Source organism: Chanos chanos, chromosome 12 (genome assembly GCF_902362185.1).
Source record: "Chanos chanos chromosome 12, fChaCha1.1, whole genome shotgun sequence".
NCBI classification, from domain to species: Eukaryota; Metazoa; Chordata; class Actinopteri; order Gonorynchiformes; family Chanidae; genus Chanos; species Chanos chanos.
The window spans coordinates 24,434,451-24,459,262 of record NC_044506.1 but is presented as its reverse complement, the minus strand read 5'-3'; the positions used below and the strand labels follow the sequence as shown (position 1 = coordinate 24,459,262).

The window sequence follows — 24,812 nt, the reverse complement described above, 5'->3', positions numbered from 1 at the left end:
TGGTGTGTGTGTGTGTGTGTGCTCATGTGCATTTGATAGTTAGTGATAGTGTTGGTGTGTGTGTGTGTGTGCGCATGTGCATTTGATAGTTAGTGATAGTGTTGGTGTGTGTGCGTATGTGTGCATTCCGTACCAGCACTGAGGGCATTTGTGAATTTGTCTAATCTAGCACATCACAAATCCACGCAAGACTGCAGGTCAGCAAGATCTGGTTGTCAACAACCCACTCTCCCAAGATGAAGGGGTGAGTTTTCCTTATGAAAACCCAACACTACTATTTTTCATACAGCAGTCAGTCTGTCGGTCAGTCAGTCAGTCCGTCGGTCAGTCATACAATCAGTAACACAGTCTGTCAGTCACTCAGTAACACAGTCTGTCGGTCAGTCAGTCATACAATCAGTAACACAGTCTGTCGGTCAGTCAGTCATACAATCAGTAACACAGTCTGTCAGTCAGTCAGTAATACAGTCTGTCAGTCAGTCGGTAACACAGTTGGTCAGTCAGTCAATCAGTCAGTCAGTAATACAGTCAGTAATACAGTCAGTCGGTAATACAGTCAGTCGGTAATACAGTCAGTCAGTCAGTCGGTAATACAGTCAGTCGGTAATACAGTCAGTCGGTCAGTCGGTAATACAGTCAGTAATACAGTCAGTCAGTAATACAGTCAGTCGGTAATACAGTCAGTCGGTAATACAGTCAGTCAGTAATACAGTCAGTCAGTCAGTCGGTAATACAGTCAGTCGGTAATACAGTCAGTCAGTCAGTCGGTAATACAGTCAGTCAGTCGGTAATACAGTCAGTCGGTAATACAGTCAGTCAGTCAGTCGGTAATACAGTCAGTCAGTCGGTAATACAGTCAGTCAGTCGGTAATACAGTCAGTTGGTAATACAGTCAGTCGGTAATACAGTCAGTCAGTCAGTCGGTAATACAGTCAGTCGGTAATACAATCAGTCGGTAATACAGTCAGTCGGTAATACAGTCAGTCAGTCAGTCAGTCGGTAATACAGTCAGTCGGTAATACAGTCAGTCAGTCAGTCGGTAATACAGTCAGTCGGTAATACAGTCAGTCGGTAATACAGTCAGTCAGTCAGTCGGTAATACAGTCAGTCGGTAATACAGTCAGTCAGTCGGTAATACAGTCAGTCGGTCAGTCGGTAATACAGTCAATAATACAGTCAGTAATACAGTCAGTCGGTAATACAGTCAGTCGGTCAGTCGGTAATACAGTCAGTAATACAGTCAGTAATACAGACAGTCAGTAATACAGTCAGTCAGTAATACAGTCAGTCGGTAATACAGTCAGTAATACAGTCAGTCGGTAATACAGTCAGTCGGTCAGTCCTGTTCTGTTTGGTTCATCCTCTCTCTTCCTCTCTCCTGTCTTCCTCTCTCTTCGTCTGTCTTCCTCTCTCCTGTCTTCCTCTCTCTTCGTCTGTCTTCCTCTCTCCTGTCTTCCACTCTCTTCGTCTGTCTTCCTCTCTCCTGTCTTCCTCTCTCTTCGTCTGTCTTCCTCTCTCCTGTCTTCCTCTTTCTTTTCCATCTCTCCCTCCAGAGTCTGTGGAATAAATTCTTCCAAGATAAGGAGTTGAGAGGCATGATCAAACAAGATGTTTTACGGACGTGAGTGTTTGAACCACTGACTCTCTGAAAAATACAAGCGAGAAACATACATGTACACATTCACATACATGCATGTATACATTCACATACATATATGTACACATTCACATACATGCATGTATACGCGCATGCATTCGAGATATAATAGTTTCATACCGTGGTTCTGTAGTCCTCGGTTTGGGTCTTGGTACATGTGTAATGAACAGTGGATTTTTTTTTTACCTCAGTCTTGTAAGTGAAAGGGTTTTTTTGTTTGTTTGTTTGGTTGGTTTTTTTATATGATGCCAAATCACAATAAATAGAGATGCATTGTATAGAAGAACATCCCCCACTGTGCTTTTCCTCATTAACAATACTATTAACTTTAGCTTTGAAGCTGATACACTGTTTGTTTTTCTTTTCATTTCATTTCTCACTCTCACTTTAATGCTTTAACTGATTGGTTCAGTTTTCTTTCAAGCTAAACCCCTGTGCCGTGGCCCAGAAACTAAGATATCAACTGAGCCATGAACAGGGTGAACCTTCACACCTCTAGTATACACACGCTCATCTCTTTGTCTCTCTGTAGATTCCCAGAGATGCGGTATTTCCAGGAGGAGAATGTGCGAACCAAGTTAATTGACATCCTTTTTTGCTACGCCAGGGAAAATGAACAGTTACTTTACAAACAGGTACTGTTACTGCCATAGTCACAGTACAGAGGCCTCGAAATCCACAGTCAAGTTACGTCTAAGATAATAATATAGTTTACAGTCAGGAACCAACGCAGCATTTTTGATGTTTACACAGAAAAGTCTCTATCACTAAAACTATTCCAAACCCCAAAACTAGTTCTAGGAAAGGTGCATTGAACAGTAATTTTTTTATTGTCTACAGAAACTTTTCTCATTAGCCAATGAGATTACAGAAATATGTCTTGTTAGCCAGTGAGATTACAGAAACATTTTTCACTAGCCAGACATCTCTCTCTCTCTCTCTCTCTCTCTCTCTCTCTCTCTCTCTCTCTCCCTCTCCCTCATTCTCTCTCTCCCACTTTCTCTCTCTCTCTGTAGGGAATGCATGAGTTGCTGGCTCCGATAGTTTTTGTGCTGCACTGTGACCATCAGGCCTTTCAACATGCCAGTGAAACCGCCCATCCCAGGTTAAACCTGTCAGTCAAACATTAGCCTCTCCCTTTCTGACAAATTTGTAAAGTCAGAGAGTGTTAAGCACTTTTAGATGCTTTGTTATGCTCAAGAAAAAACACTTTACATCGTAATGGATGTAGGGCCTGGTAATCAACTCTTGAATATTTGATTTGTGTTTCTCACATCAATGTCTTTGTGCTCAGTGTGTAGTACCACACCACACCACACCACCACCACACCACACCACACCACACCACACCGCCACCACACCACCACCACACCACACCACCACCACACCACACCACACCACCACACCACCACACCACACCACCACCACACCACACCGCCACCACACCACACCGCCACCACACCGCCACACCGCCACCACACCACACCACACCACACCACCACCACACCACACCACACCACACCACACCACACCACACCGCCACCACACCACACACCACACCACCACCACACCACACCGCCACCACACCTCCACCACACCACACACCACACCACCACCACACCACACCGCCACCACACCTCCACCACACCACCACACCACACCTCCACCACACCACACCACACCACACCGCCACACCACCACCACACCACACCACACCACCACCACACCACACCGCCACCACACCACCACCACACCACACCACCACCACACCACACCACACCACACCGCCACACCACCACCACACCACCACCACACCACACCACCACCACACCACACACCACACCACACCATCACCACACCACCACACCGCCACACCACCACACCACACCGCCACCACACCACCACACCACACCACACCGCCACCACACCACACCACCACCACACCACACCACACACCACACCACCACCACACCACACCACACCGCCACCACACCACACCACCACCACACCACACCACACCACCACCACCACACCACACCACCACCACACCACACCGCCACCACACCACACCGCCACCACACCACACCACACCACACCGCCACCACACCCGCCACACCACCACACCACCACACCACCACCACACCACACCGCCACCACCACACCACCACACCACCACCACACCACACCGCCACACCACACCACCACCACCACACCACACCACCACACCGCCACCACACCACCACACCACACCACCACACCACACCACACCACCACCACACCACACCACCACACCGCCACCACACCACACCACCACACCACACCACACCACACCGCCACCACACCACCACACCACACCACCACCACACCACACCACCACCACACCACACCACACTGCCACACCACCACCACACCACACCACCACCACCACACCACACCACACCACACCACCACACCACACCACACCACCACCACACCACCACACCACACCACACCACACCACACCGCCACCACACCACACCGCCACCACACCACACACTACACCACCACCACACCACACCACACCGCCACCACACCACACCACACCGCCACACCACCACCACCACACCACACCACCACCACACCACACCACACCACACCGCCACCACCACACCACACCACACCACACCACCACACCGCCACACCACCACCACACCACACCACCACCACACCACACCACCACCACACCACACCACACCGCCACAGCACCACACCACACCACCACCCCACACCACACCACACCGCCACCACACCACCACCACACCACACCACCACCACACCACACCATCACCACACCACCACCACACCACACCACACCACACCACCACCACCACCACACCACACCACACCACACCACACCACGCCACCACACCACACCACCACACCACACCACACCACACCACCACCACCACACCACACCACCACACCACCACCACACCACCACCACACCACACCACACCGCCACAGCACCACACCACACCACCACCCCACACCACACCACACCGCCACCACACCACCACCACACCACACCACCACCACACCACACCACACCACCACACCACACCGCCACCACACCACACACCACACCACACACCACACCACCACCACACCACACCACACCACCACCACACCACACCACACCGCCACACCACACCACACCACACCACCACCACACCACACCACACCGCCACACCACACCACACCACACCACCACCACCACCACCACACCACACCACCACACCGCCACACCACCACCACACCACACCACCACCACACCACACCACACCGCCACCACACCACACACCACACCACCACCACACCACACCACCACCCACACCACACCACACCGCCACACCACACCACCCACCCCGCCACACCACACCACCACCACACCACACCACCACCACACCACCACACCACACCACACCACACCGCCACCACACCACACCACACCGCCACCACACCGCCACCACACCACCACACCACACCACCACCACACCACACCACCACCACCACACCACACCAAACCACACCACCACCACACCGCCACCACCACACCACACCACCACCACCACACCACACCAAACCACACCACCACACCACACCACACCACAACCACCACCACCACACCACCACCACACCACACCGCCCACCACACCACACCACCACCACCACACCACACCACACCACCACCACCACACCACACCAAACCACACCACCACCACACCACCACCACACCACACCACACCACACCACCACACCACCACCACACCACACCACACCACACCACCACCACACCACACCACACCACCACACCACCACCCCACCACACCGCACCACACCACACCACACCACCACACCGCCACACCACCACCACACCACCACCACACCACACCGCACCACACCACCACCACACCACACCACACCACCACCACACCACACCACACCACCACCACCACCACACCACCACTTTTATGGAAGAACATCTCCCCGTCAGTCAGTGAGTTCAGAGTAAACCAGAGTAAAACCAGGTCATGGGACCTTACGTCCTCATCCCTTCAGCCTCGTTCTGATGCCTCCTCTCCATTCCCTCTGCCTCCCAGTGGCTTTCCTTAACAGACGCCAGGGTATTAGACCCAGGGGTGGCAATGATGGTATTTTTCGGGAGTCCTGTTGTAGCTCCAAAAGGTCAGCCCATTCATAAGTGAGTGGACCTGGGTTGGTGATGTGTGGCTGAGAATGCACAGAAGTGATGTCCAATGTTTCATATTTGACAAACTGTCCATCAAACTGGGAAAGCGGATAAAATGTGGATTAAAAAAATGCGTAACAAGTGGATAAAAACAAAATCGCAAACAAAAACAGTTTCAAACAAAAACAGTTACAAACAAAAACAGTTACAAACGCTGAGCCTCCAAACCTCAAGTCACTCAGACAGGGGGGCATCGTGTTGCAAACAGGAAGCACCTGTTTGGTGTTCTGGGAGCATGTGCATGTGCTCTGCAGTACACCCTATCAACTTTACTTTCTTTGAATGTGTTGTCAGCAGAAGATCTTGTTCCTATATTCATTTCTTGTTTCTGTGATCCTTGTAAACTTTGCAGTGAGGAAATGAAGGTTCTGCTTGATCCCCGGTTCCATGAACATGATGCATAGTGAGTAAATTCAATAAATCAAAGAGAAAAATCAAAATACACTAGAAAAAAATGCATGTACATTGATTGTATTTCACTGCTGTTTCTTAAATTACACAAGATATCCACTCGTGCGCTCTCTTCCCCTCCCTCCTCTCTCTCTCGCTCTCTCTTTCTCTTCCCCTCCCTCCTCTCTCTCTCTTTCTCTTCCCCTCTCTCCTCTGTCTCTCTCTCTCTCTCTCTCTCTCTCTCTCTCTCTCTTTCTCTCTTTCTCTCTCTCGCTCTCTCTCTCTCTTCCCCTCTCTCTCTCTCTCTCTCACTCTCTCTCTTTTAATCACAGTGCAATGTTTTCTCAGCTCATGGAGACAGCTGAGCCTTGGTTCTCCAGCTTTGAGCGGGAAGTGAGGAAGGTTTGTCCCATTGGAATACAAGATGTGGTCTTTATGCCTAAACTGGGCACACAAGTCTTTGACAGTTTCACAGTTTGTTAATGTTAACATCTGATCCTGCTGTCCTCAGTACGGCGGGCAAATGGATGTTAGCTGAATGTTCTGGAAATGTTTCAGGGGAAAGAGGAGATGCTGACCAGCATACCGTTTGCCAGGCCCCAGGATTCTGGACCCTCAGTTGCCATAGTGACAAAAGTTAACCGTATCCAAGACCAGTTGGTCAAAAAACATGACATTGAACTGCACATGCACCTCAACCGATTAGAGATTGCCCCACAGATATACGGCATGTGAGTCTCAGTCTTACAGCCCTCTCCTCATTAATCTGACCCACATGCCTCATCAGATGCTTGTACACATGATTTGATGATTGTTTCAAGCTTTTGTGTGTGTGTGTGTGTGTGTGTGTGTGTGTGCGTGTGCATGTGTGCACATGTCTGCGTGTGTGTGTGCGCACGCGCGTGCGTGTGCATGCATACATGCGTGTGTGTGTGTGTGTGTGTTGCTGTAGCCGCTGGGTCAGGCTGCTGTTTGGGAGGGAATTCCTGCTGCAGGATCTCTTGGTTGTGTGGGACGCCCTGTTTGCTGACAGTATCACTCTCGACCTGGTGGACTACGTGTTTGTGGCCATGCTGCTGTACATCAGAGACGCATGTGAGTCACCAGTCTATCTGTCAATCAACCAACAACCAATGGCAACATCCTCTTTCATCATTCTGTACACTGAGTCAGTCAGGCATAGGCAGATTGTGATTAGTCAGTTCACATCATTGGTCCCTCAGCCACCAAGAGATGATATTTCACTTTAAATAGTTAAGATATTTAATATATTTCACTTTAAATAGTTACCTTTGCAATAGAGTACAGGGAATGTTGTGGACAAATGTCTCCTAATTTTACAGTGTGTTTACAGTGAGTTGAGCTATTCAAACCGTGACCCTAACTCTGAGCTGAATACCAGAGCAGTGAATGCACCAATCAGAGCTCTTAGGCTGATGACATGCAAACGAACTGGCTCAGGACTGGCAGCTCTCTTGTTACACTTTCATGTCTCTTGTATGTAAGGAACAGTCTGACTGAGTGGATACTTGATCTAGATATTTATAAATGTTGTGTTTTGCTCCGTTTCGGCTCTAGTGATTGCCAGTAACTTCCAGACGTGTCTGGGCCTTCTGATGCACTACCCTCCTATTGGAGACGTCCATGCTCTGTTACAGAAAGCCCTATTTCTCAGAGACCCTAAGGTATACACACAGTCACCCATACGCACACAGTCACCCATAGGCACACACACACCTCCACATATTCACGCATACACACACACACACCTCCACAAAGTCACGCATACACACACACACACCTCCACAAAGTCACGCATACGCACACACACACCTCCACAAAGTCACGCATACGCACACACACACCTCCACAAAGTCACGCATACGCACACACACACCTCCACAAGGTCACGCATACGCACACACACACCTCCACAAGGTCACGCATACGCACACACACACCTCCACAAGGTCACGCATACATATACACACCCCTCCACATAGTCACGCATACATATACACACACCTCCACATAGTCACCCATACGCACACACACACCTCCACATATTCACGCATACACACACACACACCTCCACATAGTCACGCATACATATACACACACCTCCACATAGTCACCCATACGCACACACACACCTCCACAAAGTCACGCATACGCACACACACACCTCCACAAAGTCACGCATACGCACACACACACCTCCACAAGGTCACGCATACGCACACACACACCTCCACAAGGTCACGCATACATATACACACCCCTCCACATAGTCACGCATACATATACACACACCTCCACATAGTCACCCATACGCACACACACACCTCCACATAGTCACGCATACATATACACACACCTCCGCATAGTCACGCATACATATACACACACCTCCACATAGTCACACATACATATACACACACACACACACCTCCACATGGTCACGCATACATATGCACACACCTCCACATAGTCACGCATACATATACACACACACACACCTCCACATAGTCACGCATACATATACACACACCTCCACATAGTGACGCATACATATACACACACCTCCACATAGTCACCCATACGCACACACACACCTCCACATAGTCACGCATACATATACACACACCTCCACATAGTCACCCATACGCACACACACACCTCCACATAGTCACGAATACATATACACACACCTCCACATAGTCACGCATACATATACACACACCTCCACATAGTCACGCATACATATACACACACCTCCACATAGTCACGCATACATATACACACACCTCCACATAGTCACCCATGCGCACACACACACCTCCACATAGTCACGCATACATATACACACACCTCCACATAGTCACGCATACATATACACACACCTCCACATAGTCACGCATACATATACACACACCTCCACATAGTCACCCATGCGCGCACACACACCTCCACATAGTCACGCATACATATACACACACCTCCACATAGTCACCCATACACACACACACACACCTCCACATAGTCACCCATACACACACACACACCTCCACATAGTCACGCATACATATACACACACCTCCACATAGTCACGCATACATATACACACACCTCCACATAGTCACGCATACATATACACACACACACCTCCACATAGTCACCCATACATATACACACACCTCCACATAGTCACCCATACGCACACACACACCTCCACATAGTCACCCATACATATACACACACCTCCACATAGTCACCCATACACACACACACACACCTCCACATAGTCACGCATACATATACACACACCTCCACATAGTCACGCATACATATACACACACCTCCACATAGTGACGCATACATATACACACACCTCCACATAGTCACCCATACACACACACACACCTCCACATAGTCACCCATACACACACACACACACACCTCCACATAGTCACCCATACACACACACACACACCTCCACATACTCACCCATACACACACACACACACACCTCCACATAGTCACCCATACACACGCACACACCTCCACATAGTCACCCATACACACACACACACACCTCCACATAGTCACCCATACATATACACACACCTCCACATAGTCACCCATACGCACACACACACCTCCACATAGTCACCCATACATATACACACACCTCCACATAGTCACCCATACGCACACACACACCTCCACATAGTCACCCATACATATACACACACCTCCACATAGTCACCCATACGCACACACACACCTCCACATAGTCACGCATACATATACACACACCTCCACATAGTCACGCATACATATACACACACCTCCACATAGTCACGCATACATATACACACACACACCTCCACATAGTCACGCATACACACGCACACACACCTCCACATAGTCACGCATACATATACACACACCTCCACATAATCACGCATACATATACACACACCTCCACATAGTCACGCATACATATGCACACACCTCCACATAGTCACGCATACATATACACACACCTCCACATAGTCACGCATACATATACACACACCTCCACATAGTCACCCATACACACACACACACCTCCACATAGTCACCCATACACACACACACACACCTCCACATAGTCACCCATACACACACACACACACCTCCACATACTCACCCATACACACGCACACACCTCCACATACTCACCCATACACACGCACACACCTCCACATAGTCACCCATACACACACACACACACCTCCACATAGTCACCCATACATATACACACACCTCCACATAGTCACCCATACGCACACACACACCTCCACATAGTCACCCATACATATACACACACCTCCACATAGTCACCCATACGCACACACACACCTCCACATAGTCACCCATACATATACACACACCTCCACATAGTCACCCATACGCACACACACACCTCCACATAGTCACGCATACATATACCCACACCTCCACATAGTCACGCATACATATACACACACCTCCACATAGTCACGCATACATATACACACACACACCTCCACATAGTCACGCATACACACGCACACACACCTCCACATAGTCACCCATACACACACACACCCCTCCACATAGTCACGCATACACACACACACACCTCCACATAGTCACCCATACGCACACACACACCTCCACATAGTCACGCATACACACACACACACCTCCACATAGTCACGCATACATATACACACACCTCCACATACTCACCCATACACACACACACACCTCCACATAGTCACGCATACATATACACACACCTCCACATAGTCACCCATACACACACACACACCTCCACATAGTCACCCATACACACACACACACACCTCCACATAGTCACCCATACACACACACACACACCTCCACATACTCACCCATACACACGCACACACCTCCACATACTCACCCATACACACGCACACACCTCCACATAGTCACCCATACACACACACACACACCTCCACATAGTCACCCATACATATACACACACCTCCACATAGTCACCCATACGCACACACACACCTCCACATAGTCACCCATACATATACACACACCTCCACATAGTCACCCATACGCACACACACACCTCCACATAGTCACGCATACATATACCCACACCTCCACATAGTCACGCATACATATACACACACCTCCACATAGTCACGCATACATATACACACACACACCTCCACATAGTCACGCATACACACGCACACACACCTCCACATAGTCACCCATACACACACACACCCCTCCACATAGTCACGCATACACACACACACCCCTCCACATAGTCACGCATACACACACACACACCTCCACATAGTCACCCATACGCACACACACACCTCCACATACTCACCCATACACACGCACACACCTCCACATAGTCACCCATACATATACACACACCTCCACATAGTCACCCATACGCACACACACACCTCCACATAGTCACCCATACATATACACACACCTCCACATAGTCACCCATACGCACACACACACCTCCACATAGTCACCCATACATATACACACACCTCCACATAGTCACCCATACATATACACACACCTCCACATAGTCACCCATACGCACACACACACCTCCACATACTCACCCATACACACACACACACCTCCACATAGTCACCCATACATATACACACACCTCCACATAGTCACCCATACGCACACACACACCTCCACATAGTCACCCATACATATACACACACCTCCACATAGTCACCCATACGCACACACACACCTCCACATAGTCACCCATACATATACACACACCTCCACATAGTCACCCATACGCACACACACACCTCCACATAGTCACGCATACATATACACACACCTCCACATAGTCACGCATACATATACACACACACACCTCCACATAGTCACGCATACACACGCACACACACCTCCACATAGTCACCCATACACACACACACCCCTCCACATAGTCACGCATACACACACACACACCTCCACATAGTCACCCATACGCACACACACACCTCCACATAGTCACGCATACACACACACACACCTCCACATAGTCACGCATACATATACACACACCTCCACATACTCACCCATACACACACACACACCTCCACATAGTCACCCATACGCACACACACACCTCCACATACTCACCCATACACACACACACACCTCCACATAGTCACCCATACACATACACACACCTCCACATAGTCACCCATACACACACACACACCTCCACATACTCACCCATACACACACACACACCCCCACATACTCACCCATACATATACACACACCTCCACATAGTCACCCATACGCACACACACACCTCCACATAGTCACCCATACGCACACACACACCTCCACATAGTCACGCATACATATACACACACCTCCACATAGTCACGCATACATATACACACACCTCCACATAGTCACGCATACATATGCACACACCTCCACATAGTCACGCATACATATGCACACACCTCCACATAGTCACGCATACACACGCACACACACCTCCACATAGTCACGCATACATATACACACACCTCCACATAGTCACCCATACGCACACACACACCTCCACATAGTCACGCATACCTATACACACCCCTCCACATAGTCACCCATACACACACACACACACCTCCACATAGTCACCCATACACACACACACACACCTCCACATAGTCACCCATACACACACACACACACCTCCACATACTCACCCATACACACACACACACACACCTCCACATAGTCACGCATACATATACACACACCTCCACATAGTCACCCATACATATACACACACCTCCACATAGTCACCCATACATATACACACACCTCCACATAGTCACGCATACATATACACACACCTCCACATAGTCACGCATACACACACACACACCTCCACATAGTCACCCATACACACACACACACACCTCCACATAGTCACCCATACATATACACACACCTCCACATAGTCACGCATACACACACACACACCTCCACATAGTCACGCATACACACACACACACCTCCACATAGTCACGCATACACACACACACACACCTCCACTTAGTCACGCATACACACACACACACCTCCACATAGTCACCCATACATATACACACACCTCCACATAGTCACGCATACATATACACACACACACACACACCTCCACATAGTCACGCATACATATACACACACCTCCACATAGTCACCCATGCGCACACACACACCTCCACATAGTCACGCATACATATACACACACCTCCACATAGTCACGCATACATATACACACACCTCCACATAGTCACGCATACATATACACACACCTCCACATAGTGACGCATACATATACACACACCTCCACATAGTCACCCATACACACACACACACCTCCACATAGTCACCCATACACACACACACACACCTCCACATAGTCACCCATACACACACACACACCTCCACATAGTCACCCATACACACACACACACACCTCCACATAGTCACCCATACACACACACACACACCTCCACATAGTCACCCATACACACGCACACACCTCCACATAGTCACCCATACACACACACACACACCTCCACATAGTCACCCATACATATACACACACCTCCACATAGTCACCCATACGCACACACACACCTCCACATAGTCACCCATACATATACACACACCTCCACATAGTCACCCATACGCACACACACACCTCCACATAGTCACCCATACATATACACACACCTCCACATAGTCACCCATACGCACACACACACCTCCACATAGTCACTCATACATATACACACACCTCCACATAGTCACCCATACGCACACACACACCTCCACATACTCACCCATACGCACACACACACCTCCACATAGTCACCCATACATATACACACACCTCCACATAGTCACCCATACACACACACACACCTCCACATACTCACCCATACACACACACACACCTCCACATAGTCACACACACACACCTCCACATAGTCACCCATACGCACACACACACCTCCACATAGTCACGCATACATATACACACACCTTCAGATAGTCACGCATACATATACACACACCTCCACATAGTCACGCATACATATACACACACCTCCACATAGTCACGCATACATATGCACACACCTCCACATAGTCACGCATACATATGCACACACCTCCACATAGTCACGCATACACACGCACACACACCTCCACATAGTCACGCATACATATACACACACCTCCACATAGTCACCCATACGCACACACACACCTCCACATAGTCACGCATACATATACACACCCCTCCACATAGTCACCCATACGCACACACACACCTCCACATAGTCACGCATACATATACACACCCCTCCACATAGTCACCCATACACACACACACACACCTCCACATAGTCACCCATACACACACACACACACCTCCACATACTCACCCATACACACACACACACACCTCCACATAGTCACGCATACATATACACACACCTCCACATAGTCACCCATACGCACACACACACCTCCACATAGTCACCCATACATATACACACACCTCCACATAGTCACGCATACACACACACACACCTCCACATAGTCACGCATACACACACACCCCTCCACATAGTCACACATACACACACACACACCTCCACATAGTAACGCATACACACACACACACACCTCCACATAGTCACCCATACATATACACACACCTCCACATAGTCACGCATACATATACACACACACACACACACACCTCCACATAGTCACGCATACATATACACACACCTCCACATAGTCACCCATGCGCACACACACACCTCCACATAGTCACCCATACATATACACACACCTCCACATAGTCACACATACATATACACACACCTCCACATAGTCACGCATACACACACACACACCTCCACATAGTCACGCATACATATACACACACCTCCACATAGTCACGCATACACACACACACACCTCCACATAGTCACCCATACACACACACACACACCTCCACATAGTCACGCATACACACGCACACACACCTCCACATAGTCACGCATACATATACACACACCTCCACATACTCACCCATACACACACACACACCTCCACATAGTCACCCATACATATACACACACCTCCACATAGTCACGCATACATATACACACACCTCCACATAGTCACGCATACATATACACACACCTCCACATAGTCACGCATACATATACACACACCTCCACATAGTCACGCATACACACACACACACACCTCCACATAGTCACGCATACATATACACACACCTCCACATAGTCACCCATACGCACACACACACCTCCACATAGTCACCCATACATATACACACACCTCCACATCGTCACGCATACATACACACACCTCCACATCGTCACGCATACATATACACACACCTCCACATCGTCACGCATACATATACACACACCTCCACATCGTCACGCATACATATACACACCCCTCCACATAGTCACGCATACACACACACACACCTCCACATAGTCACGCATACATATACACACACCTCCACATAGTCACCCATACACACACACACACACCTCCACATAGTCACGCATACATATACACACACCTCCACATAGTCACGCATATGCACACACACACCTCCACATAGTCACGCATACATATATACACACCTCCACATAGTCACGCATACATATACACACACCTCCACATAGTCACGCATATGCACACACACACCTCCACATAGTCACGCATATGCACACACACACCTCCACATAGTCACGCATATGCACACACACACCTCCACATAGTCACCCATACATATACACACACCTCCACATAGTCACCCATACATATACACACACCTCCACATAGTCACGCATACACACACACACACACACACACACACACACACACACACCTCCAGATAGTCACCCATTCATATACACACACTCATACACGCACACAGTCACCCATACGTATACACACACAGTCATACAGAAATATAAGGGGGCACAACAGGATTAAGGTGAAAAATGAGCTTATATTTTCCCAATGTGAGAGGAAGAGAAATAGGAAGAAAAAAAAAAAAAAAGAAAAACACAATCTACAAACATGCAGCAACAATCAAACAATGTCCAAATGATTCATGAAATGTCCATAGAGTGACCCGGACAGTCAGTGAGATTAACTATTTCAAAGATCTCCAACACGTGAAACAGAAAAGGCATTGTCTCACCAACAAGGACGAGTGATCAGTCAATGGGATGATGAAGACTGGTGTTTGGATGGGCAGTAGAACTAATGAAGATGAGAATGTCTATGGTTAGTCCAGGGGGGTGTTAAAGAAAGTGGGTTCAGTGAAGACTCAGACTTAGTTAACTCAAAATAAGTAGGAAACCCCCTAATAGAGCAGCCCTATGGCTTCATTCTCCTAGCAAAACAAAGCCATAGGGCTCTTCTATTAGGAGGTTTACTACTTATTTATATAAGTAACTAACTCAGAGGTTTCACTAAAGCTGCTTTCTGGAACACCCCCCAGCTCTGATTCTGTCAAACAAAGGGAGGTAAGGGCTCTTGGCTGAGTCCCTGCAGGCAATTCATCCATTATTTAAGAAAAATCCTCTAAGTGTTAAACAGTAAATACAAATTTATCAACACAGCTTTTGTCCAGCAGTTCATTCAGGTTTTCCCTTACAATCCTTTTTGGCCACTCACCAAACTCAAAGAAAAAAATAAAACTGTATCTGATTTCTTCTTTTGACTTATAACACTTAGTATATGCTATCCCCACCTAGTGGCTGGAGGAAGCATTACTCTTCCCCTGTGCAACACACATACACATCTTACACATTTTACACATTGTCATTACACACAAATTAATGCAGTAACAGGCCATTGTGGCGGTTACAACACACACATGTACACCCTCACTCACACACACACACACACACAGTCACACATACATATACACACTCATACACGCATGCGCACGCACACACACACTCGCACATTCATATACACACTTACACACTCATACACTCACACACACACAGTTACACATACAGAAACAAACAACTCACTCACACCAACCGATACAGGATTTTTCAGACCGATACCGATTTCAGTATTTGAGGATTTAAATATATGATAATGATATATATGATAAATATATGATAATGATATATCAGCTGACATAACATAAACCCATAACATAAACAAAGATTTACCCTAACATTTGTTATGTGTAATTATTTAAGAGTCCTCCCACCAAAATAATGAGACATAATACAGTTTAAAAATAAACTTGCCATAAATAGTACTGCCATAAATAGTACTTTGAACAAAGGTACAACAAAATATATTAATATAGTTTTGATAAATAAAATTAAAATGTATAAAAATACAAAAAGTTATACACACACACACATATTTTTTTACTTTTAATTCTGTCCACAGCAAGCTACGAGAGACCATTTTTCAACCACCATTTGGCGCCGTCTAAAACATGCCATCTTAGACTATGCATTAAACTGATAATGACCTATTGTAAACGCGGCTGTTGAATGCATCTAATACTACGTGACCTGTCTGCAACGAGGATTTACGACTTTGGGATTTCACGCTACACATTTGAAAGAGAAGCTCGATAACTTTGTTTGGCGACCAAGCCGTGTCAGATACCTGTTCAGCTCACGTTTATTTACGCGTCCCCTCTGGTTTAATAACGTCCAATGCACCGACTGTAACTACAGACATACGAGTCGCAGATATATTTACCATTGCTTCATTTAGGCAGAATAAGATATATATATATATATATATATATATATATATATATATATATATATAGCTTAATAGTTTAGTTTATATGTAGTTTAACCGCGCATTAACTTCAGCAGTCTTCCACTTATAAGCATGGCATTAGCTAGCTTTGTGGGTAACCTCATTTAGCAATGGATAGCGTTACAATCCGCTGTGTGCGATGTTTCCAGAAAATTCTTAGAACGCACGAGGGAGACATGATAGAACCATTGTTTGTTTACTCGCTAGAACTGCCGCGCTGTTTAATAAATAAACCTATAATCAAGTTTGTCGTCAGCTTAGCCTACACCACTCAAACACCCTAACATTTAACGTAATTTTGATGTTTGACCGACGGTACGGGCTTTCACGTGAAAGAGTAGCCGTGGGCTACTCTGCTCGGGTCAGCCGATTGTCGTCATTTGTTGTATTCGCACGTGTGTTACCAACAGTGGAGATGCAGTGTGCCCTCTACACACACACACACACATATATATATATATATATATATATATATATACACACACTCACACTCACACACTTACACACACGGTCTCACATACATATACACACTCATTCATACACACATCCAGTCATCCAGTCAGGTCCATAAGTATTTGGACAGTGACACAGTTTTTGTAATTTTGCCTCTATACACCATCACAGTGGATTTGAAACAAAGTAATCAAGATGTGATTGAAGTGCAGACATCCACATGGACACGACTGTACATACATACACACAAAGTCACAATCACACATACAAACACACATTTACGCTCACACACACATTTGTGTTTTGTTCATATGTGGATATGTTGTGCCTGCAATAAGATACAAAGAGAGTGAGAATAGAAAGTGCAGGTGTATTTTGACAGTAGGTGTTGGAATCTGTCCATAACTTCCATGTCGATCAGAATCAGAGGGAAAGAGAAGAGGAACGGGCTGCAGGTTAACTGGAGTATTTGTGAATGCCCCCTAGTGGAAGAAGTGTGTTAGTGTAGCTCAGAGCCAACCAAACTGTCTTTCAGTACAAGGTGATTTTTGTAAGCTGTATGTGTTTTTTTGTTCTTCATAAACAAGATATTCAAAGTAACATGTTTGTGTTTAATATGGGCATTCTCTTCTCTCTAGAATAATCCACGACCGGTAAACTATCAGTTTCAGCAGAATCTTGACTATTACAAGACTCGAGGAGCTGACCTGGTCAGTAAAACCCGGTAAGAGGAGATGCATTATGTGTTCATTTCTCTGTGTGAAGGTAATGTGGTTAATTATGTGTTCATTTCTCTGTGTGACGGTAATGTGGTTAATTATGTGTTCATTTCTCTGTGTGACGGTAATGTGGTTAATTATGTGTTCATTTCTCTGTGTGAAGGTAATGTGGTTAATTATGTCTTAATTTCTCTGTGTGAAGGTAATGTGGTTAATTATGTCTTAATTTCTCTGTGTGAAGGTAATGTGGTTAATTATGTCTTAATTTCTCTGTGTGACGGTAATGTGGTTAATTATGTGTTCATTTCTCTGTGTGACGGTAATGTGGTTAATTATGTCTTAATTTCTCAGTGTGAAGGTAATGTGGTTAATTATGTCTTAATTTCTCTGTGTGAAGGTAATGTGGTTAATTATGTCTTAATTTCTCTGTGTGAAGGTAATGTGGTTAATTATGTCTTAATTTCTCTGTGTGATGGTAATGTGGTTAATTATATTATGTGCATTAACAGACGCTTGAGTGATAGTTGTATTCACACAAAGGAAGAGTAACTTTACATATACTTCTCCCTCCCAGAACATTGATCACTTAGACGACATACACGCATGTGATCACTGACAGGCCACTGATCACTTAGAGGACATACATGCATGTGTTCACTGACAGAGCATTGATCACTTAGACAACATACATGCGTGTGATCACTGGCAGAATCACTGTGATGTGTAAGATCTCTGTGATCACTGGCAGAATCACTGTGATGTGTAAGATCTCTGTGATCACTGGCAGAATCACTGTGATGTGTAAGATCTCTGTGATCACTGGCAGAATCACTGTGATGTGTAAGATCTCATACATCCTCGGCCTCATTAAGCAGATTATAAAACGGTTGCGGTAAGTGGTTATCAAAGGCAGTGTGTAGTCATGTGTTTTAAGAAACAAAGACAGAGCACTAATGGCCCTGAAAGTATTGCTCTTGCTTCACTCTCAGACACAGTCGGGTACAGGGGAGCTTACAGTACTCTGATGTTATACTCCATTGTAAGTGAAGATACAACCAAAAAAGAATGACAGTCGTTAAGTTGCAAGTCATACATTAAATAAATAACTTGAGCCAAAGTCTTAACGTATCATATTTTTGGTGCACTCAGTTTTCAGAAGTACAAGATGGAAAGAACATTGGCCTATTGTAATTAATAGAAAAGTCAAAGACGTTACTCTGATACACTTTAGAGTTGAGAGATCATCTTTGCAGTGAAAACATAAAATGGATTAGTTCCCATTATTCCGGGCAGTGTTGTTGTGTGTCATGACTGGAGTAGAATGTTTGACCTATCACAACAATGACCCAAAGCTTTGACCTATCACAGCAATGACCCAAAGCTTTGACCTATCACAGCAATGACCCAAAGCTTTGACCTATCACAACAATGACCCAAAGCTTTGACCTATCACAACAATGACCCAAAGCTCTGACCTATCACAACAATGACCCAAAGCTTTGACCTATCACAACAATGACCCAAAGCTTTGCATTCTGTAAGCTGCTTCAGTCTAAGGGTTTGTTTGCAGCTGTAGGTGTATACCACTTAAACGAATGCAATAATTCAACACTGTGAGAGTTGACAATGCGAGCTTTACAGTCATCTCCTGCTACCTTCTCTTTGTTCCTCCCTCATGACTGTGTCACTCTCTCTTCCCATTTTTGGTTTCCAGTGCTACCACTAAGACAGCTCCCCTCAACATGAATAAAGTCTCCAGCTCACTGCTCAGTTTTGGTCGGAAGCTCATTGCCCCGGCAATGGGGGCCGGGTCCAGTGGAATCTCCCCAATCAACAGCGAAGTGATGTCTGCCCCGCCTCCACCAACCCGCCCACTAACTGAGCCTCCTCCTAGCCCCTCCCCTTTAAACACACAGCTACAGAGCCAAACAAATGTGCACACCCAGCATCGCCTCCTCAAGTCTGAGAGCATGCCAGTGCACCTCAGCAAAGGTTAGACCTCTACACACACACACACACACACACACACATATACACACACACACACACACACACACACACACACATACAAGTCTGAGAGCATGCCAGTGCACCTCAGCAAAGGTTAGACCTCTACACACACACACACACACACACATATACACACACACACACACACACACACACACACACACACACACACACACACATACAAGTCTGAGAGCATGCCAGTGCACCTCAGCAAAGGTTAGACCTCCACACACACACACACACACACACACACACACACACACACACATACACACACACACACACACACACACACACACATACAAGTCTGAGAGCATGCCAGTGCACCTCAGCAAAGGTTAGACCTCTACACACACACACACACACACACACACATACACACACACACACACACACATACACACACACACACATACACACACACACACACACACACACACACACACATACAAGTCTGAGAGCATGCCAGTGCACCTCAGCAAAGGTTAGACCTCTACACACACACACACATATACACACACACACACACACATACAAGTCTGAGAGCATGCCAGTGCACCTCAGCAAAGGTTAGACCTCTACACACACACACACATATACACACACACACACACACACACAGACATATATACACACATACATATACACATACATATATACACACAGGCACACACCAACACACACTATACATATACACAGTGATGAGTGGAGGGTCCACATTCCTTCTCAGTTGTTGTAATTACTACAGTAACTTGGTGTGTGTACTAATATGGAGTGTGGCCTGTACGTGGATGTTTTTGGGTATGGTGTGCGTGATGTAAAGGGAACACTCTTGTCTGTTAGATGTAGGATCTGGAGGAGTCTCTCACATATCTCTTCCTGCCCAGATGGTCTCTGACACAACAGGTAACTGCTCCCCTGCCGCACGGCTCTGCTGCTCTAATGGCTCTGCTGCTCTGACGGTTCTGCTGCTCTGACAGTCTGCTGTCTGACGGTTCTGCTGCTCTGACAGTTTACTGTCTGACGGTTCTGCTGTCTGACGGTTCTGCTGCTCTGACAGTCTGCTGTCTGACGGTTGTGCTGCTCTGACGGTTCTGCTGCTCTGACAGTCTGCTGTCTGACGGTTCTGCCGTCTGACAGTTCTGCTGTCTGACGGTTCTGCTGCTCTGACAGTTCTGCTGCTCTGACGGTTCTGCTGTCTGACGGTTCTGCTGCTCTGACAGTTTACTGTCTGACGGTTCTGCCGTCTGACGGTTCTGCTGCTCTAACGGTTCTTCTGTCTGACGGTTCTGCTGCTCTGACAGTCTGCTGTCTGACGGTTCTGCTGTCTGACGGTTCTGCCGTCTGACGGTTCTGCTGCTCTGACGGTTCTGCTGTCTGACGGTTCTGCTGCTCTGACGGTTCTGCTGTCTGACGGTTCAGTCATCTGACGGTTCTGCTGCTCTGACGGTTCTGCTGTCTGACAGTTCTGCCGTCTGACGGTTCAGTCATCTGACGGTTCTGCTGTCTGACGGTTCTGCTGCTCTGACAGTCTGCTGTCTAACGGTTTTTCTGTCTGACGGTTTTTCTGTCTGACGGGTCTGCTGTCTGTGTACATGTGTATGCACAATGCATGACACAGGCAGCATGTGTGTGCCGCCATGATTCGTGTGTGTGTGTGTGTGTGTGAGAGAGAGAATGTTTGTTTGTGTGTGTGTGTGTCTGTGTGTGTGTGTGAGAATGTGTGTATCATCTATTTGCATCTTTCTGGGGACCGGTAAGTTCCCAGTAAGATAGCATAATCTGAGAAAAGTGCTTGGTGGGGACCAAAATGCTAGTCCCCACTAGGAGAACAGTGTTTTTCTGAACTATATTGTTGTTACTGATAAAACAAGAAGTGTCAAAACATATTTTTGGTTAAGGTTAGGGTTAGGGTTAAGGTTAGGGTAAAAATTAGGGTTAGGGATAGGTTGGTATTTTTTAGTCCCAGGATAATGGGAGTCAATGTGAGAGTCAGTCATGGGCTGTCACTGTGGGGGTTTAAGGTCTGAGGGTTAGAGAAGCGGGCTTGTGACAGAAAGGTCACCGGTTCAATTCCCAGGACCGGCTGGAAAACAACCACGATTGAAGTGCCCTTGGGCAATGCACTTAGCCCCCAACTGCCCCCCGGGCGCAGGTGTGCTGCCCACTGCTCCTGCGCCTGGTGGTTGTGTGTGTTCACTACTGGTGTGTAAGGATGGCTTACATGCAGAGGTCAGATTCACTGCTAACTGCTCACAGTGTGTATGTGTGTCTGTGTATGTGTATGTGTTTGTGTATGTGTTTGTGTGTGTGTGTATGTGTGTCTGTGTATGTGTTTGTGTGTGTGTGTGTGTCTGTGTCTGTGTATGTGTTTGTGTGTGTGTCTGTGTCTGTGTGTCTCTGTGTGTGTGTGTGTGTGTGTGTGTATAGAGTGGGTCCCAAACCCCAGTGTCAGCTCGCCCAAAATTGAAAACCGACTGTATTGTGCAAAACTGTATTATCTTTCTTAATGTTAACAGTGTAGTCATTCATCCTGTGCTCCATGCATTGTCTTTCTTAATGTTAACAGTGTAGTCATTCATCCTGTGCTCCATGCATTGTCTTTCGTAATGTTAACAGTGTAGTCATTCATCCTGTGCTCCATGCATTGTCTTTCGTAATGTTAACAGTGTAGTCATTCATCCTGTGCTCCATGCATTGTCTTTCTTAATGTTAACAGTGTAGTCATTCATCCTGTGCTCCATGCATTGTCTTTCGTAATGTTAACAGTGTAGTCATTCATCCTGTGCTCCATGTATCGTCTTTCTTAATGTTAACAGTGTAGTCATTCATCCTGTGCTCCATGTATTATCTTTCGTAATGTTAACAGTGTAGTCATTCATCCTGTGCTCCATGCATTGTCTTTCTTAATGTTAACAGTGTAGTCATTCATCCTGTGCTCCATGCATTGTCTTTCTTAATGTTAACAGTGTAGTCATTCATCCTGTGCTCCATGCATTCATGAGAGCAACACAATCGCACAGACAACAGGATCTACTTTTATTAATTTGGTTATGCAAACATTCACTTTATTTATAGGATTGATAATCCATAAAACCTGGCAAACTCCACTTCTGCACTATGAGCTCCAGACACCATTTTAAACTGACATGCCACACCACCAGCTGCCGCTCTGCAATACGCACCCTTTCCTCCAGCTCGCTACATATTCTGTTAACAATTGAGAGCCCCACCTTACGTAGTTACTGCTGCTGTCTAACATTCATTTACTGGTTACCTTGTTGTCTGGTTTATA

The 24,812-nt window shown here is 46.8% G+C and overlaps 1 protein-coding gene across 1 annotated transcript in view; it reads left to right on the top strand.

The window, feature by feature from the left end:
* Positions 1 to 173: 173 nt before the first annotated feature.
* Positions 174 to 24,812, top strand: part of tbc1d5 (TBC1 domain family, member 5) — a 29,905-nt gene continuing 5,266 nt past the window's right edge. The window contains exons 1-12 of the mRNA XM_030789142.1: positions 174 to 244; positions 1,554 to 1,621; positions 2,190 to 2,292; positions 2,674 to 2,762; positions 6,298 to 6,348; positions 6,668 to 6,737; positions 6,894 to 7,066; positions 7,288 to 7,430; positions 7,914 to 8,020; positions 19,427 to 19,512; positions 21,222 to 21,499; positions 22,361 to 22,423. Of these exons, the coding sequence (XP_030645002.1) occupies positions 1,596 to 1,621; positions 2,190 to 2,292; positions 2,674 to 2,762; positions 6,298 to 6,348; positions 6,668 to 6,737; positions 6,894 to 7,066; positions 7,288 to 7,430; positions 7,914 to 8,020; positions 19,427 to 19,512; positions 21,222 to 21,499; positions 22,361 to 22,423 (1,189 nt within the window). The 5' untranslated portion in view covers positions 174 to 244; positions 1,554 to 1,595. The remainder of the gene's footprint in view (positions 245 to 1,553; positions 1,622 to 2,189; positions 2,293 to 2,673; positions 2,763 to 6,297; positions 6,349 to 6,667; positions 6,738 to 6,893; positions 7,067 to 7,287; positions 7,431 to 7,913; positions 8,021 to 19,426; positions 19,513 to 21,221; positions 21,500 to 22,360; positions 22,424 to 24,812) is intronic.